Raw genomic sequence first — 15,263 nt, forward strand, 5'->3', positions numbered from 1 at the left:
TCCGTTTGGAACCAATGTATAGTGCTTCGTTGTCAATAAATCGATAGATCGACTGTTTCTAAGAATAGATTTGTATTGGTATGTCCCAAAGGCGTTACTGATGAACTGGACTGTTATTTTAAATATTCCCGTATATTATATCTATTTGTTCAAAACAGCTACATAGTGGCGCATTTGTTTGGTATTATTTAACAGCGTTTGTAGAACTCTAGCAATAAAGAAGGAATCCATGGCTCTTTTAGCGTGCCAACTGCGCTATCAAGGCACCGCACATCTCGAAAAACTCCATCGTATGGTGGCCGCTCGGTTGATGCGTCGACGGAATGCCCATCCCGCCGAATCCGACCGGTGGTGGTGGTGTAAGGCTTTCCATGATCACGTCGTCTCCCTGCTCGACCTCGTCGTTCGTTAGCGACTTGAAGTCCAGAAGATAGTTCTTCGGATCGACCTGATACAGCTGCAGCGACATTTTGACATGCTTCTCGTTCCGCTCGTTGTACTTGCGGACGCGCACGTGATAGGGGTTTATGATTTTCCACTCAAAGTCGAGCGCCTTCATCGCACGGTACACCTCAAGCATAATGTCGTTCGGTTTCGATTGGGACCGTATACCGAGGTGCCACTTGGCACGCTTTACCGGCGTTCCGCGGTGCTTATCGATCGGTACGCCAACTGCCTGCGACATGCTACTGAGCGCAGCCGGGCTGATGGGCACACTGGTGGCCATCGGTGGTGCTACTGGTCGGTCCCGCAACGGAGCAATGCGCTCCGGATGGATCGATGGCGATTTGAATGGTTCGTTCTGTGCTGCGGCGGCCGCTGCGGCGATCGCTGCCGGTTGCGGTGTGCCAAACTTGCTGTCCACACCCGGTGGCGGTGGACTTCCGGCGACGTAAAATTCTTTCAGCTCCGCCTTCGCCGCCTCATCCGCAATGCGCTTGTTGTCGATGATGAGATGGTACGCGATGGCCAGCTGATCGTGCGGGTCGCCACTGAGTAAGGCATTGTGGACCTCGTGCTCCTTCACGCCAAACTTGTCGCACACCTCGCGCACCGCGTTCGTGTCGATCACGCTACTGTCCTGCTCGACCGGCGAAGGGAACAGATACGCCGGAAGATCCTTTTGGAACCACTCGTGCTTCTTTATCTCCTCCACCGTGGCCCGCTTCAACGGGTCAACCTGTAGCATCTGGCACAGCAAGCTGACGACCTGCTTGTTGAGATACTCCGGGATGGGAAACACGCCCGATTTGATCTTCCGGAAGAGCGTCGGCACGTGCTCGTCGTCGAACGGCAGTGTACCGCAGAGCAGTGCATACAGAATCACCCCGCACGACCATATGTCCACTTCCGGGCCGGCGTACAACTTGCCGGAGATCACTTCCGGTGCAGCGTAGTTCGGAGAACCGCACGAGGTGCGCAGAAACTCCCCATCCAGCATCATGTTCGAAAGACCGAAATCGGCAATCTGGAAAAAGTAATCGGTCGGTGCCGCGTTAGTTTGGGTGTACGACGCGGCCGTGCGATTGGTTCTCCTACCTTCACGTGACGATTGTGATCGAGAAGCAAGTTTTCGGGCTTCAGATCCCGGTGAACTATCATGTGCCGGTGGCAGTAGTCGACGCCGGAGATAATCTGCTGGAAGAAGCGGCGCGCCTCCGACTCCTGTAGCTTGCCGTTGTTGACGATGTAGTCAAACAGCTCACCGCCGCTCACGTACTCCATGATCATAAAGATGTCGGTCGGTGTCGAGATCACCTGGTACAGCTTGATAATGTGCGGATGACGGAATAGCTTGAGATTCTGGATTTCGCGCCGAATCTTTCCGACCACATCCAAACTCTTAATCTTCTGGCGATTCAGAATCTTCACGGCCACCTTGTGCTTCGTCACTGTGTGCTCCCCAACCTTCACCTTTCCGAAGGAGCCCGTACCGAGCGTGGCGCCAAGAATGTAGTGACCGATCTTCACCAACGGCTGGACCGTAGGTCCTTGTCCACCTTTGTCGCCCATTCTTTATCACTCCCTCGAAATACGGTGCGAAATCTGGTCACTTTTATTCCTCTGCCGAATGTGCGCCGCAGAACACAATTGTTTACCCTTCTCAGCACCGAGCAGCTTGTGGAAGGATTTCGGAAAAGCTTAACGTTGCTTTTACATACTGCGGCGAGTATTCTATTACCCGAACGGCACGATGCCCGAATTATGAGCTAATATTTTCCCTAAAGCACATTGAAATCAAAACAAATAATTCTTCGAAGCACACCCCGTCCAACAAACAAATGATGGAAGTCACACGACCAATTTGTAGGGGAAAAGATAGAATGACTACTAGACGGAAGTTTGTTTGTGTTGGTGCGCTTACTAAACGTCAGCCACATTCGGAACGGGATTGAATCTTAAGAGTTCGTGTGTTTTTCTGGTCTATTGTTTCTTACTGCATAATGTAGAGTTGCATCACTAATTTATTCGATTGCAGATTTAGTAGAAAACTAACACCTGTAGTGATACAATTATTGAAACGTTGCGTTATGTGAAATAAATTACAGAATGAACCACACAAACCGGGTTCAAGTATAGGTTATAACTGCGGTCCTCAGAATTTTACGTAACCAATCAGTAGATTGATCGAAAAGTACTTGTAGACAAATTTGAAGTAACTTACAGTATAATTGTTTTCTTCGCCATGGTTGTGTTAACGTTGAACTATTAGTACATAAGTTAACAAAAGTGGTATGGAATAAAAATAGTCTCGTTGGCGTGATTTACGGGTAACTAGCTGCTTCACTGCCTTCGCTAAGCGATACCATTTTCGCCGGGTTGCACCTTTCCAGGGCCAGGGCTTGAAAAATAATCGACATCGCTTCTCATTGTCATCGCGACATCGCGTGAATACGGATTGTCTTGAGTTTGGTGTAGCAAATTGCGCAGAGTTTTTTTCAACCCCCATTGAAGCCATTGTCATCGTTTGCGAAAAAGAAAACCGAGTACTAGAAACGGGAAACGATTCTTCGCATTTTGATCGCGAAAATGAAATTCCAGTACAAGGAGGAGCACCCTTTCGAGAAGCGGAAGGCCGAAGGCGACAAAATTCGTCGCAAATACCCGGACCGTGTGCCCGTAAGTAAACTCTCTGCGATGGCCCGCCATTGTCGTTGCGTGTGTGCAATGGAATACTGTTTTGTTTGTAGCAAGGCTAGTGGTGATAAGTTTGCGCTGTTCGATTGGTTTTGTGTTGGGCCAAGAAAAGATCTAACATAAACAGCGGCGGCCATTGTTGTTGCCTGTTCCGAGTCGGTCGCCGCATTTTTTCTTTGCGAAAGTTTCTCTCTTCTGGTGAACGGCAATGATGTTTATTTCGAGTTTGCCCAGGAGAGGAGTACAGTTTATGGAAAATTTTGACAGGGCCTCACAAGAACGATAACGCAAAGATTTTGCCTCGTACTCCAAGGTTATTGCGTCATGGAAGCGAGATCGCATTTGCCGTGCGCTCGCTTCTTTGTTGTTGCTGGTTTTCATAGCTTTTCGTTTGCAAGCCAACCATGACACACGATCGGTCGAAGTACGTATCTACATCGCAGTAGGCTACCGTTCTCACCTACACATGGATAACAGAATCCGCAAGGTTTAGAAGGTTGTAATAAAAAGCATTTTCTGCATCACTTAGAGCAAGGTGGAACACTGGTGGCTCACCGCTGTTTGTCCTTTATCGATAAGGGCTCCGAAGCTGAGATGATTCATCCATCTGCTACTGCTGCGGTTGTGTTGGAATCATGTAAATATAGGCAATCTCTTAGTATGGGTATCGTAGAAAGCAGTGTTTTCTGCTTTTCACGCTTTGTCGCGAACCGCAGGGCATACGAACATGTTTTATTGCCTTACAACATACATCCAAGCAAACAACAACACTTCACCAGAAACCAATCGTACCACAAACAGGAAGCCAATAACAAATCAAGAAAAACAAAGAGCGAGAGAGAAGAGAGGAATTTGACGAACAGAGAGAAATAGAGATATGACTCTCTTTGATCAGCTGTATTTGTTATTTGTTGGAGGTTCAAAAGTATACTTTTTTCTTTGCTATGATAAAGAGCGCATTGGAATGTGCAATAAGAATACAAATTTTTAAAGCAAGATTAGTGCGTAATGCAAGTGAACGTCACGAATATGAGTCACAACAGGAAGCGCTTATGACTGACTTAATATTATTGTAATATGTGCCAATCGTAGTGACGCTTGTGAAATTTTTTACAGTCTCTCAGCTCCACTAGTGGATGTTTCTGCGGGAACATGCTGTATTATTCAACCCTTTTCCTTAGTTTAGTGTATGCTTAGCGAAATGATGATTCCTCCCTTGATGACGGATGGCTATCGCTAATAGAGATAGTAATCTTACTTTCGGAGTATATAAACAAAACTGCACCTCCTGATCGATCCAAATGGGGTAAGGCATTGCACAACAATGGACAAAAAATAATAATGCAAATGGAAATGAGGTCAAATCTTGGGATGAGCATGAGATGAGATGATGGACAGAATTTTAATCTAAACATGGCAGAGCCCCGGTTTGTTATTTACGCGATTGGGTACTTTAGATAGTTATACGATTGTGTACCATAGTAACCGGTGCCGCATACACTTTCGCCGCAGGTTATTGTGGAGAAGGCGCCAAAAGCCCGGATCGATGATCTCGACAAGAAAAAGTATCTCGTGCCATCGGATCTGACCGTCGGTCAGTTTTACTTCCTCATCCGTAAGCGAATCCATTTGCGCCCAGAGGACGCACTCTTTTTCTTCGTCAACAACGTGATTCCACCGACGTCGGCCACCATGGGTTCGCTGTACCACGAACATCACGAGGAGGACTATTTTCTGTACATCGCCTACTCGGATGAAAATGTCTACGGTAGCAACTGAGCCTGAGAAAAGATGTAATATGATATATGTGTTGCAATCGAACTAATTAACAAACAACAATGTATGAAAACACTAAGACTTGTGGTGATATGAAAAATTGACAAAAAAAACATGCTGCTAGAGTATCTTTCAAGGGAAGGGGTAATCTCTCTTCAGTCAACCCATTCCTTTGCAGCCTGGTTCAGGACATCCTGTGACTCATGAGTTCGTTAATACTATTGCTTCTGCTTCTATCTTTCCTTCTGCTCGGTACGCACCTCTTCTGAATTTGAGGTGGGAAAAGGTTTTGTTCCTCCAGCTGAGCAACTCCTTCGCTTTCTTTAATCCCTTCTTCCTTTTAGGAACATTACACTTTCCACCGTTTCCTCTGTTTATTACTGATACGAGTATAGTTACTTTTGAACTAGCTGTATTCAAAACATGTATTTTATTTAAAGCAAAACTAAGAAAAAAAAATGTATAAGTAGGATTAATGGAAAAATAAAAAAAAACACTATAAAAACCGTACTTCACACAGGCGTCTTCAATTATTGGATGCTTATAAATGTAATACATCTTTCAAGATGAATTTTTAGCGACTTTAGTTATTTTTACCAACCGGCTCTTTTTGCAGGTCACTATGTTGGTTCACGATTATTGTCGAAAACTTAATAGGCGGGGGTTGCGATTCATGTTGTTGTGTAGGGCGGTTCCACTGTAACACCAAATTCATTTTTGTTTACATATACCAAATGCTTTATTTGAACATTCAATTTCGCCTTTCACACAGTTAACTCGTTCCGATTTAAAAAAAAGTACCAAAGTTAGTGTTGACACACGCATTACTTGAGGGCCAGCTTCTTCTTGTAGAACGGATTGACGGGGCTTGGTATGAGGTTCGGTTTCAGCAAGCTCTTCATGGGCTTCTTTGCCGAATCGAATGGCAACTGGGGCGAGCTTTTAACCTGTCGCACGTGCTCGACTAACTCTTGAGCAACGTTTTTGCTTAGGGCAATCTTGACACGCTTTCTCGCCGGTGTCATCGGTTCGTCCCCGGCCGTTGCCGGTGTCGATGGTGCGGTTGACGGCATCCGTTTGAGCGAGGGCTTTTTACTTACGCTTGCTGGTGTTGTCGGGGCTGACAACGCCTTTTTCGTGAGTTTCTGCAGTGTGCGGGAAGGTGCGAAACGTACTTCTTCTCCAGACTCGGTAACCGGCTCCGTCCAATCGTCGGCCGTTTGAAACGCGCGTTTGTCACTTTTTTTCAGGACCGATTGTTCCAGTGTTTTTGACTTTTTGTGCTTGATGGTGGGCGATTTTGCAATCAGTACTTGATCCGCTGGTTCCGACGACGGCTTAACGACGCTTGCCACTTTCTCGGTCGCCTTCGTCTGATTAGCTTCATTCTCGCTAACCGGGTTTGCGGTTTTCGTTTCTTTTGGAGCGTCACGATTATTCTTGAGCCGTTCTTTAAGCAATTTAAGTTTTTCCTGTTTCTTGCGCTTCAGGACTTCCAGTTTGTTCTGCTTCTTTAATTCTGCCGGACTAAGCTTTCGGGTTTTTTTCTTCTTGGGAACCTTTGCTTCTGCTTTCTGTGGAGATGTCGGTGTTTTCGTCTCATTTTCTGCAGTATCCATTCCATCGGTTCCATCTTCGTTCGCTGCCTGTTGACCGTTGGCTAGCTGTTTCTGGTTGGCAAGTTTCTTCTCCAGTCTTCGTGCACGCTTTTTCTCTTTCCAAGTTTTTGGCGTTCGCTCACCGTACAGCTCCTCACGGAAATGCTCAATCTCTTCCACTTGCTGGTCAACGTCTATTGCGTATTTTTTCGCATTCACGTTTGGCATACGATGGACACCCAGTGGATAAATTCCTGCAGCGTACTTCTTAAACTGGTTCTCCACCATCGCGGCACTCTTCTTGCCAATCTTCGTGCAAAATGATTTATATCTGTACTTGTCAAACAGTGCAACAATCTCCGGCGCATCAAACTCGATCTGTGGGATGTCGACGTTAACCCGCCCGGCACGTGGGTCGTAAACTTTTGTTTCTTTGTCGTTGGTCTCGGTTCCATTCTCGTCCTGCCGGCCCTCTTCTTCCTCCTCGTCCTCGTACTCATATTCGACGTCAAATTGCACCTTATCGATATGATTTTCTACAAAGTTTGTACGCTTCCAGAGGTCAAACTTCTCTTCGTACGCCAAGCCAAGATCCGACTGGTGGAGCAGGGCATTAAAGATGTTCTTAGCGACTGCACCACTAATCGTTTGGTCGGTACACTGGAACATGTACTTCACGTACGGGTCGACCAGCTGCGTGACCACACCGGTCGGAACATCGCCTTCGCTCACTTTCGCCACCTCTTCCAGTAACATATCGTTGAAGTGATTCGACAGACCGAACGGTGCCGCATCAGAGTTCAGGATAGTTGACTCTAGGATCTTCACGAACAATCCGACATGTTCCGTTTGCCAGCCATTCTCGTGCACCACGAACAGTATTCGACGCGTCACACGGCGCACAAGCTTTAACAGTAAAAAATGAAACAACATCGGTCAATAATCCGATGTTTTTGCAATTCCCGGCTCCTTTCTATTACCATCATGAATTTGTCGATTCGCCAACGGTCGATGCCGTACCATTCGATGCCCATCGTGATCAGGAACGCCTTGAAGAACTGCAGTGCGATCGGGACGCCGTGCTTGAAACAACTTACCAGCGACCCGAGCGATTCCGCCAGCTCTTCCTGGACCAACGGTTTGTCCGACATCCACATGCAGTAGAACAAACCCTTCCACAGGCGCAGGAAGTCGGCATCGCTGAATGCTTCGCGAATAAAAATCGGTCCAAAGTGAAAACGCTGCCAGGCATTATTTCAAATACGCCACTTACCGAAGGTGCTCTGGCTGCGGGTGGTGAGCCATGTTTCAAGATTCTTCAGCACCTTCCGCCGCAGTTTCGGGTCGTTACCGGCAAGGACACGGGCAAACTTGATTTCCTGGGCAATGATTTGCGTCTTGCCCGACGTTTCATCCGCGTCGTGGCTGTCGCCAGCCTGGTCCACTATGTCGTTTGTTTCCATTGCGATGCTGGTGACCTCCTTAATGACCATGTTTTTTGCAGATCGACCACTTGTTTCCACAGAAAACGCACTTAAACACGCCGACCACGATCAACCAGGCTTCCAAAACGCATGGCCGACGGTGACATCCCCTATTGACGTTTAACTTAAGGACCGTGGTAGCCCGATGAAAATGCTATGCTCCTACAACCATAATTGTGCTATCCTGCGTATTGCAAAGAGTTAAGGACACAAACCAATTTACTAATTTATTGGTCTACTAGCTTACATATCTCTGACTGTAAAATATTTTCCGTCACGCGAAAATGGATTATAAAACCGAGTAAACAGGTGGTGTTTTAAGCACCATATTTTACACTAGGTGCTAGGTGCCAGAAACTCAATCAGCTGTTTTGGTTGAAGTCGTTTATCTTTTGAAAACCATGTAACACACACGTCTCAAGTTGATTGGATTATGCCGTCGAAAACTAATTTCTACTTAACGAGGTAATTTTTGACCGGCTAGCAGGAAAGATCTGCAATAATCTTCTTGGGTTTCAATTTCACTCTTTCAATCAGACCTGGTATCAGCGATGGATGGTGGCTTTGCACGCTGCTGCCTGCGTGCTACATGGCAACAGTTTGGAGAAACTATCAGCACCATCACCAACCTCTCCATCTACCGGAGGGCTTTAAGCGCACCGTAATCGTGACCTTTGGCCTGCTGTTGCATTCGCTGGCGATTTGCGGCTTGGTCAGGGAACGATTTAACCGGCGACAAACCGTTTTGCTGTTGTTTGCATCTGGAGCACTATGCTCGTTACTGTTTTACGTTTGTCTGGCAGAAAATGCTGTGTTCTGCGTTCTCAGTGGTCTGCTGCCGATCGTGTTTTACGATCGAATGTACTTCACGATTCTCCGAACGGTACCAAAGAGCTTCACATACGGAGAGGCCACAATCGTTGCACAGGGCTTTGTGTGCTTCGCTTACTGCACTGTGTTGCAGCTGCCGCGCATGATGATTCACTCAACTGAGCCGCAGATGTCGCAGATGAGAATAATATATTTTATTCTGCAGGTATGATAATGAAGTTCAGTTGTTCGATGCATTATGACAAATTCTATTATACACTCTTCACAGGTTGGTCTAGCAGGCGTTGGATTGCTTGTTGCGACAGCGTACTCAATTCGATTCCTGCGTAAGTCCGTCTCGTTTTGGATCGCGCTTGCTGTGATAACTGTGGCCGTGGCACTATGTCCTATTGGCAAACAACCGGCCATCACGCGGCTGATAGTCTTTCTTGCCAGCGACATCGAAACAATGGTAACAACGGGAGCATATCTCGCGCTACTTGTGCTCACCGCTACGTTCGTAATGTGGCAATTTAGTTATGGGCGCCGGTCAACAACTGCCACCAGAAAGGTGTTCCATTTGCTGATCGTCATGGTGTACGGTCCAGGACTGTGGTGCCAGTGCCGGTTGCTTTATCTCGCCAGTGGCCTGATGCTGGCGGTGTTGATTGTTCTCGAGGTAGGCCTCTACGAGAAGTGTATTTCATCTTTAATGTTTTCAACTTTTGTTTTTTAATCTTTGGCGCGTCTAGATGGCTCGACTAGTACAACTTTGGCCGGTTGCACCGGCATTGAATGCAGCCGTTCGATTGTTTATCGACGAGAAGGATTCTGGAGCCTTAGCACTGACACCACTCTATCTGCTCATTGGCTGCTCTCTTCCACTCTGGCTTCACCCGTCTCCCTGTGATATTACCAACTCTGCCGGCCTGCAAATCCTGCCGCTTCTATCCGGTGTCTTATCTATCGGTATCGGTGACACAGCCGCTAGTGTCGCTGGGTACTATCTTGGCAAACATAAGTGGAGCGGTGAGGCCGAACCGAGAAGTTTGAATCTTCACAGCGGCAGGATTAATGATTGTTTTTTTTCTTTACAGCACGAAGCAACAAATCTGTAGAGGGAACGTTGGCCTGTGTACTGCTACAATCGCTCACAGTTTGCACACTTTATCGCCTGGGAGTAATCTATCTAAGCGTCAGTAGGACGGCCTATGCCGGCATAGCCATAATAGTCAACGCTCTCGTGGAATCGAGGACCGATCAGATAGATAATCTGGTGCTTCCTCTAGTAACATACTTCATTCTGACCTGCTCAACGTGACGGTTAAGAACCCATTGGTATACTTAAGATACTTTATTTGCTAGATATGTTTGTACATTTTACGTCGTGATCGAATTTAATGTGCCTAATTCTACGGAGCAAAGTATGTTCGTTCATATTCATTGCAGATACGAGTATTCACTACCGCAAGCGAACTTTTGTAAATCTCTTTACAATTGTATCACTACTCCATTTTTCTGGTCCATCTTATTGAATCATTTTTTAAAACTGTCCAATTATCGCTCCGCATTACTTTGTAGATTGATCCAAAATAAAAAGAAATTAATTTATGTAAACTGTTAACTTATCGGATATTTGCAGGGTTGGTGTACAAGTTTACAGTACATGTTTACAACGTAAGGTTGAATGTCATAGGAACCTGAACTTGCTGTCAGATTTTGATTTCGCCAAAACTCATTTTAATTTGGTGGTGTCACATCAGCTGTGTTTCCCATTGTTCCGCTGCGTTGGTAAATTTCGTTTATTGTCGATTGTGCTGGCAAAACTTTGTTTGGCCATTTGTGGCATTGAAAATCTTCAAAATGACTAAAACAAGATTCAACACGTACGATGTTGTGTGCTCCGTGACGGAGTTGCAGAAGTGAGTGCTTCCCTTCGCTGTTAATCTGGGAGCTGCATGGGAGACGTGTAATGTTGTGAAATGCTGCTATCTTGTCCTACCTTCATTCCAGGTTGATCGGTATGAGAGTTAACCAAATCTACGACATAGACAACAAGACCTACCTCATCCGTCTGGCGCGCAATGAAGAGAAGGTGGTGCTGTTGTTGGAGTCCGGTTTGCGCTTTCACACGACCAGCTTCGAGTGGCCAAAAAATATGGCACCGTCCGGTTTTACGATGAAACTTCGCAAGCATCTAAAAAATAAGCGACTCGAAAGCTTCCAGCAACTCGGGGTGGATCGAATTGTCGATCTACAGTTTGGTTCCGGCGAGGCCGCCTACCACATCATTCTGGAGCTGTACGATCGCGGAAACATTTTGCTTACCGATTGCGAGCTGCGCATACTTAACATTTTGCGGCCACACGTAGAGGGAGAAGAGTTGCGGTTTGCCGTACGAGAGAAGTATCCGAAAGACCGGGCGAAGCAGGACTCCGGACCACCATCGGTGGAGCAGATCAAGGAAGCGATTCAGCGGGCGCACCCTGGCGATACGCTTCGAACCGCTTTGAATCCCGTGCTAGAGTACGGTGCGTCAGTGATTGACCACGTGCTGCATGAACACGGACTGTTCGGATGCCGTATCGGTGGCGAGCTGCCATCCGATGCAAACCTTCCGAAGAAGGTGAAAAGAAAGCAAAAGAATATTTGCAAAGAGTTTTCGAAAGTGTTCGATGTCCAGACGGACTTGGATGCTTTGCTAAGCGCCATCAACGATGCCGAAAGCATGGTGCAGAACGCTAGGAAGGAACCATCGCGTGGCTACATCATACAGAAGAAAGAAGTGCGCCCTGCAAAGGAAGGCGAGAAGGAGGAATACTATTTTACCAATCTTGAGTACCACCCCTACCCATACAGCCAATACCGTGGGGAACCGTGCAAGGAGTTCGACTCGTTCGCGAGTGCCGTGGACGAATTTTATTCTTCGCTCGAAAGTCAAAAGATTGACTTGAAGGCTTTTGCCCAGGAGCGAGAGGCGCTGAAGAAACTGTCCAACGTGAAGACGGACCACGCCAAGCGTATCGAAGAGCTTTCAAAAGTTCAGTTGGGCGATCGGAAGAAAGCGGAATTGATTACGCGCAATCAGGACTTAGTTGACAAGGCTTTGCTGGCCGTGCAAAGTGCATTGGCGGCTCAAATGTCCTGGACAGATATTCAGGATCTGGTGAAGGCCGCTCAAGCCAACGGAGATCCGGTAGCATCGTGCATTCGGCAGCTGAAGCTGGAGATTAACCACATTTCGCTGCTGTTGAGTGATCCATACGCAGTTCTCGATGAGAACGACAGCGAGAACGAGAGCGATAGTGAGCGAGAGGACGACGAGCAAAAGCTGGAACAGATGGTGGTGGATGTGGATCTTGCTCTGACCGCTTTCGCGAACGCTCGTCGCTATTACGATCAGCGCCGTTTTGCAGCCCGCAAGGAACAGAAAACGATCGAGTCGAGCTCGAAAGCGTTGAAGAATGCGGAACGCAAAACGCTGCAAACCCTGAAGGATGTCCGTACGCAAACGACCATAAACAAGGTGCGGAAGGTGTATTGGTTCGAGAAGTTTTACTGGTTCGTTAGTTCCGAGAACTATCTGATCATCGGCGGACGTGACCAGCAGCAGAACGAGCTGATCGTGAAGCGTTACATGCGCCCGAATGACATTTACGTGCACGCGGAGATTCAGGGCGCATCGAGCGTGATCATTAAAAATTCGGCCGGTGGAGAGATTCCGCCGAAAACGCTGCTCGAGGCAGGCACGATGGCCATCTCGTACAGCGTGGCGTGGGATGCGAAGGTCGTTACCAGCGCGTACTGGGTGCACAGTGAACAGGTAAGCAAAACGGCACCGACTGGCGAGTATCTGACGACGGGAAGTTTCATGATTCGTGGGCGCAAAAACTTCCTGCCACCATGCCACTTGGTGCTCGGTTTATCGTTTCTGTTCAAGCTCGAGGATAGTTCGGTCGAGCGGCATCGTGGCGAACGAAAAGTTAGAACGTTCGACGAAGAGTCGATCGCCAGTCGAGAAGAAGAGCGATCAGAAATGTCGGAACAGACGGAGCAAGAAATCAAACTGGATGACGAGTCGGATCAGGAAGAGCAAGTTTCCGCCGAACAAGGGCTGAAAGACGAGGGTGCTTTGTTGTCGGAACAAACAGAGGAACTATCGATTAAGGAGCCGGCAACAACGAAGTCTAGTATTGATTCAGACGATGAGCAGGAAGGCAGCCTGCCCCAGTTTCCGGACACGCACGTTAAAGTCGAGCACGACACGGGCAAAGTGTCCGTACGAACCGACCCCATTCTGCAACGTTTGACATCGGAAACCGAACGTAGTTCAGAGATCTTTCTGGGCGATGATAAACCGTACATCATCCGTCCGGCGGCACCACGTCTGAAACAGATCTCGAAGAGCAAGCAAAAGGCGAAGGACAAGGAACAGAAAGCGAAGGAAAAGCTCATTGCGCCGATCAAGGATGATGCACAGCAGAAGCAGGGCCAGTTGAAGCGCGGCCAGCGCGCAAAGATGCGCAAAATCAAAGAGAAGTACAAGGATCAGGATGAAGACGATCGGAAGATGATTATGGACATCCTAAAGTCGGCCGGCAATCAAAAGGCGGCTGATGCCGCACAAGAAGAAGATGAAGAACACCGAGAGAACCATGGTGCTGGAGACGGCAAAGGTGGAGATCGTAAGCGAACGCCTCGCCTGAAGCCTGGGGAGTTTGAAGAACTCGGTGATGATGTGCCGGCAGTCGCTGACTTGGACATGCTGGATACTCTCACCGGCCAGCCAGTGGAGGAGGACGAGCTGCTGTTTGTCGTGCCTGTCGTAGCACCGTATCAATCACTACACAACTACAAATACAAGGTGAAGCTAACGCCTGGCACCGGAAAGCGAGGCAAGGCCAGCAAAATGGCACTGCAAATCTTCCTGAAGGACAAACAATGCACGCCACGCGAAAAGGACCTTCTGAAGTCGGTTAAGGATGAGGTGCTGGCGAGGAACATACCCGGAAAGGTTAAACTGTCCGCACCGCAGATGCAGAAAGTGCGTAAATGAGCGGTCTCTGCGTTTGCTGAGATGCGCTGAAGCAGAATTTCTGTCCGTCTAATGTTACGTTTTTCGCTCAATAAAATGTTAACAATCCGATTCGATTCTATCCGACATCTTATTAGTAGCTTTTTATTCGCACGTTGTTTCCGCGTACCGCCTTTGGGTTTTTTTTGCCAAAAACACCGGACAGTGCGAACGGTTTCCGTTTAAAAACTATTCTACGAAAACTGTTATACGGCAGTGTCACCGTGATAAACAAAGTCTTGCTCCTTCTATCCGCTCTCTCGCTAGCTCTCTCCCACTCTTCACGCATACTCACGCAATGGTCGCTCTCAGGGAAACTCTGAATTTCCCACTCTCACCGAAAGTATCCTTTTCGAACGGATAACAACAGTGCAAAAGTGCGAAACGAAAACACGACCGCCTGCTGACGGAGCGTAGGGATACGTCTGAGACAGAGCGAGTCTGCAAGTGGTAGAACCAACAGCCAGAAACCAATCCCTCTTGGAGCTGCGTGCCAGAGCTCAGGGATTTCCGTTTACTGGTTCGCAGCGGTGTGTGCGATAGGATCCGATGGAATTTGCATAAACTTTGGCCATCTGCTGGGCTGGGGTATGGAGTAGACATAGCAGCAAGTGAAAGTGTCGTCGTCGTCGCACGGGAACTGTTCTTTGCGGTACTGCATCCAGAATCCTGCCTCAAGGGCCAAGGGCGGTCCATTACAGTTGTCGTGAATTCGTGCACCTAGGCGTCGACTGGGCGGAGTGCTTGGTTGTATGGCAGGATATATGGCCAAAGTGTGACACGAAACCGATTCAAAGTATCGAAAGTTTATCGTGTATTGGTTAGGATTGCGTGGGAAATAGTTGTTTGCGCCCCCCAGAAAACCAATCATCCCTACTCAGATTTTGGGTGGGTACTCCAGAGCTTCGCGAGTGGCAGTGAAATCGTTCCCGGAACGGCAAATTCGTATCGTACACCGTGTCTTTGGGGTTTGTGGGGAGTATGCTAGTGAGGTAGTGAAAGTTTAGTGGCAGCCGTTTCATTTGGCTTCGAAATGGGAAACACATCACCAGCGTGTGCCATGGTGGCTGGTGGATGGTGGCCCAGAAAATGTCAAAATTTTCATACATAAAATATCGATCGCAAACCGTTTGCATGTGTTGTTGAAGGCTCAACGGGCATATCCTCGTTCAACGCAATCCTCGTGCCGCCACGCCACCCGATCCGTTCGTTTCACCATACTCTCGCGTGCGCTCTCTCTCTCCCCTCTCTCTCTCTCTCTGTCTTTCTCTCTGCTGGAGACGCACATTGCGACGCACATACACACAGGTAGCAGGAAAACCCATGCGCACACAGTCTGACAGTGGAGCACACGGATGCGCACACACCAGCAAAGGCAGGAAG

At 47.8% G+C, this 15,263-nt stretch overlaps 5 protein-coding genes across 12 annotated transcripts; 3 read left to right on the top strand and 2 right to left on the bottom strand.

The window, feature by feature from the left end:
• Positions 1–113: 113 nt before the first annotated feature.
• LOC128273509 (5'-AMP-activated protein kinase catalytic subunit alpha-2-like) lies at positions 114–2,278 on the bottom strand. 7 transcript variants are annotated; one of them, XM_053011490.1, is made up of 4 exons: positions 1,540–2,278; positions 868–1,468; positions 756–807; positions 114–686 (listed from the first exon to the last, which is right to left on the bottom strand). In XM_053011490.1, the coding sequence occupies exons 1-4, from the start codon at positions 2,011–2,013 to the stop codon at positions 239–241; spliced, it is 1,575 nt and encodes a 524-aa protein (XP_052867450.1). In that variant the 5' UTR covers positions 2,014–2,278; the 3' UTR covers positions 114–238. The 7 variants fall into 7 exon arrangements, with proteins under 7 accessions (XP_052867450.1, XP_052867446.1, XP_052867449.1 ...); XM_053011486.1 differs by having other exon boundaries at positions 114–819; XM_053011489.1 differs by having other exon boundaries at positions 114–766; positions 866–1,468.
• A 604-nt stretch (positions 2,279–2,882) lies between these two features.
• Positions 2,883–5,101, top strand: LOC128273510 (gamma-aminobutyric acid receptor-associated protein). The gene is made up of 2 exons (XM_053011491.1): positions 2,883–3,120; positions 4,651–5,101. The coding sequence occupies exons 1-2, from the start codon at positions 3,031–3,033 to the stop codon at positions 4,915–4,917; spliced, it is 357 nt and encodes a 118-aa protein (XP_052867451.1). The 5' UTR covers positions 2,883–3,030; the 3' UTR covers positions 4,918–5,101.
• Positions 5,102–5,678: 577 nt separating this feature from the next.
• Positions 5,679–8,067, bottom strand: LOC128273508 (ribosomal RNA processing protein 1 homolog). The gene is made up of 3 exons (XM_053011482.1): positions 7,786–8,067; positions 7,493–7,719; positions 5,679–7,418 (listed from the first exon to the last, which is right to left on the bottom strand). Exons 1-3 carry the CDS (start codon positions 8,003–8,005, stop codon positions 5,739–5,741), a joined length of 2,127 nt encoding a protein of 708 aa, XP_052867442.1. The 5' UTR covers positions 8,006–8,067; the 3' UTR covers positions 5,679–5,738.
• Positions 8,068–8,429: 362 nt separating this feature from the next.
• Positions 8,430–10,144, top strand: LOC128273397 (dolichol kinase). The gene is made up of 5 exons (XM_053011344.1): positions 8,430–8,461; positions 8,534–9,032; positions 9,096–9,485; positions 9,559–9,835; positions 9,904–10,144. Exons 1-5 carry the CDS (start codon positions 8,430–8,432, stop codon positions 10,125–10,127), a joined length of 1,422 nt encoding a protein of 473 aa, XP_052867304.1. The 3' UTR covers positions 10,128–10,144.
• Positions 10,145–10,598: 454 nt separating this feature from the next.
• LOC128271645 (ribosome quality control complex subunit NEMF homolog) lies at positions 10,599–13,923 on the top strand. 2 transcript variants are annotated; one of them, XM_053009257.1, is made up of 3 exons: positions 10,599–10,728; positions 10,820–12,908; positions 13,038–13,923. In XM_053009257.1, exons 1-3 carry the CDS (start codon positions 10,670–10,672, stop codon positions 13,860–13,862), a joined length of 2,973 nt encoding a protein of 990 aa, XP_052865217.1. In that variant the 5' UTR covers positions 10,599–10,669; the 3' UTR covers positions 13,863–13,923. The 2 variants fall into 2 exon arrangements, with proteins under 2 accessions (XP_052865217.1, XP_052865216.1); XM_053009256.1 differs by having other exon boundaries at positions 10,820–13,923.
• The last annotated feature ends 1,340 nt before the right edge of the window (positions 13,924–15,263 follow it).

Source organism: Anopheles cruzii, chromosome 3 (genome assembly GCF_943734635.1).
Source record: "Anopheles cruzii chromosome 3, idAnoCruzAS_RS32_06, whole genome shotgun sequence".
Taxonomy (NCBI): Eukaryota; Metazoa; Arthropoda; class Insecta; order Diptera; family Culicidae; genus Anopheles; species Anopheles cruzii.

What these genes read in the sequence shown, in the direction of transcription:
- LOC128273509 (XM_053011484.1), bottom strand. Translation starts at nt 2,013, where the DNA reads ATGGGCGACAAAGGTGGACAAGGACCTACGGTCCAGCCGTTGGTGAAG. An exon ending in ATCACAATCGTCACGTGAAG is followed by an intron (nt 1,469 to 1,539) that starts GTAGGAGAACCA and finishes TACTTTTTCCAG; the next exon opens with ATTGCCGATTTCGGTCTTTC.
- LOC128273508 (XM_053011482.1), bottom strand. Translation starts at nt 8,005, where the DNA reads ATGGTCATTAAGGAGGTCACCAGCATCGCAATGGAAACAAACGACATA. An exon ending in CCGCAGCCAGAGCACCTTCG is followed by an intron (nt 7,720 to 7,785) that starts GTAAGTGGCGTA and finishes TTATTCGCGAAG; the next exon opens with CATTCAGCGATGCCGACTTC. An exon ending in GAATCGACAAATTCATGATG is followed by an intron (nt 7,419 to 7,492) that starts GTAATAGAAAGG and finishes TTACTGTTAAAG; the next exon opens with CTTGTGCGCCGTGTGACGCG.
- LOC128273397 (XM_053011344.1), top strand. Translation starts at nt 8,430, where the DNA reads ATGCCGTCGAAAACTAATTTCTACTTAACGAG. An exon ending in ACTAATTTCTACTTAACGAG is followed by an intron (nt 8,462 to 8,533) that starts GTAATTTTTGAC and finishes TCTTTCAATCAG; the next exon opens with ACCTGGTATCAGCGATGGAT. An exon ending in TAATATATTTTATTCTGCAG is followed by an intron (nt 9,033 to 9,095) that starts GTATGATAATGA and finishes CACTCTTCACAG; the next exon opens with GTTGGTCTAGCAGGCGTTGG.
- LOC128273510 (XM_053011491.1), top strand. Translation starts at nt 3,031, where the DNA reads ATGAAATTCCAGTACAAGGAGGAGCACCCTTTCGAGAAGCGGAAGGCC. An exon ending in AATACCCGGACCGTGTGCCC is followed by an intron (nt 3,121 to 4,650) that starts GTAAGTAAACTC and finishes CTTTCGCCGCAG; the next exon opens with GTTATTGTGGAGAAGGCGCC.
- LOC128271645 (XM_053009256.1), top strand. Translation starts at nt 10,670, where the DNA reads ATGACTAAAACAAGATTCAACACGTACGATGTTGTGTGCTCCGTGACG. An exon ending in TCCGTGACGGAGTTGCAGAA is followed by an intron (nt 10,729 to 10,819) that starts GTGAGTGCTTCC and finishes CCTTCATTCCAG; the next exon opens with GTTGATCGGTATGAGAGTTA.